At 37.0% G+C, this 1169-nt stretch overlaps 1 protein-coding gene across 1 annotated transcript in view; it reads right to left on the bottom strand.

The window, feature by feature from the left end:
• Nucleotides 1–354: 354 nt before the first annotated feature.
• LOC110424439 (inorganic pyrophosphatase 2-like) overlaps nucleotides 355–1169 on the bottom strand; it is a 1423-nt gene continuing 608 nt past the window's right edge. The window contains 3 exon segments of the mRNA XM_021438999.2: nucleotides 355–516; nucleotides 518–643; nucleotides 1041–1169. The exon segment at nucleotides 1041–1169 is cut by the window's right edge and continues 73 nt beyond it. Of these exon segments, the coding sequence (XP_021294674.2) occupies nucleotides 493–516; nucleotides 518–643; nucleotides 1041–1169 (279 nt within the window). The 3' untranslated portion in view covers nucleotides 355–492.

The following is a 1169-nucleotide window of genomic DNA, read 5'->3' as shown; positions in this document are numbered from 1 at the left end:
TCTTAACTGAAAGACAAAAACTAGGAATAATCTTTTCTCTATAACTTTGGTACACTTGGTTTAACGATTGTCACCAATGGATTGGCACAATAATACTTCTTAACAGAACTGTTGAATTTGCTTTGCAAACAATTTTGCAGTCATATTTCCTTTAGAAAAATTATTTACAGTTATTTCAAACATACTTTCACTAGAGAAAAGGCATAAGGCCTGACAATCAAAATCTTTTGAGCAACTCAGCAGTAATTAGATAAGCATGGGCATCGGCCTAACAATTACTCTTCTGAGTAACTGGCAGGGCTTGAGGCAAGGCCTCATGGGTAGATGCTGAAATGGTTTGCAGTTTGCCGTCAACAGAGATCAATTGGACAGAAGTGCCGTTGTTTTCTTCAACAGATATCATGCTAATTATTTGCAGCAAAACAAGTTCGAGCTCTTCGCCATCAGACCATTCATGAATCTCAGCCTTGATGAGCATAGGGTTCCTGCAAATCAAATCCCACACTGGGAAATTCTTCCTTGGCATCATATAATCTGCCTCTCCAAGCCTTAGGCTTGGGCAGTAATCCCCGCTACCATCTCCAAGGTAGATAATTTTTTTCTTCCCCTCTAAAGAAGCTTGAATCCTTTCAATGATCATCCCCTGTTGCACAAAACCCAAACCAAAAATTAAGACTTGTTGACACTTGATATCATATTTCATGATTGTATATTTATATGATTTAAAAAAAAATTGTTGACACATGTCAAGATCATGCGAATGATTTATGTCTTTACATGAACCATTACCTAATAGATAAAGTGGAGTCAAGAAAAGAAGTTGACATGTCTAAAATCAAAATAGATTTTAAAAAAAAATTCCAAGCTAGTGGGATGCAATTGACTGTGCACATGTGGAATACCATCAGCCGACAAAATTTTCTAGAATTTGTAGGCACAGAAGAACCTTCATAAAAATATTCACTTGTATGAAATATCTAGGTATTTCTACAAGATTTGGTGTCTTGATTAGCAAATTCAAGTCCCAAAAAATATAATACCTTGCACATATTTGGGGGGGAGAGGTTGCAGCCATGGGAACACTTGTTAAAATCATGGTAAGGGAAGATCCTCAGCCTCCCTTCTTCATCAACAAAGCCGGGGTTGGTGTTGATCTCAGAGAAATATTC

The sequence above is a fragment of the Theobroma umbraticum genome, unplaced genomic scaffold (assembly GCF_002168275.2).
Source record: "Theobroma umbraticum cultivar Fairchild unplaced genomic scaffold, ASM216827v3 scaffold_204.0, whole genome shotgun sequence".
NCBI lineage: Eukaryota > Viridiplantae > Streptophyta > Magnoliopsida > Malvales > Malvaceae > Theobroma > Theobroma umbraticum.
The sequence above is the reverse complement of the archived record's forward strand: the minus strand, read 5'-3'. Positions and strand labels throughout refer to the sequence as shown.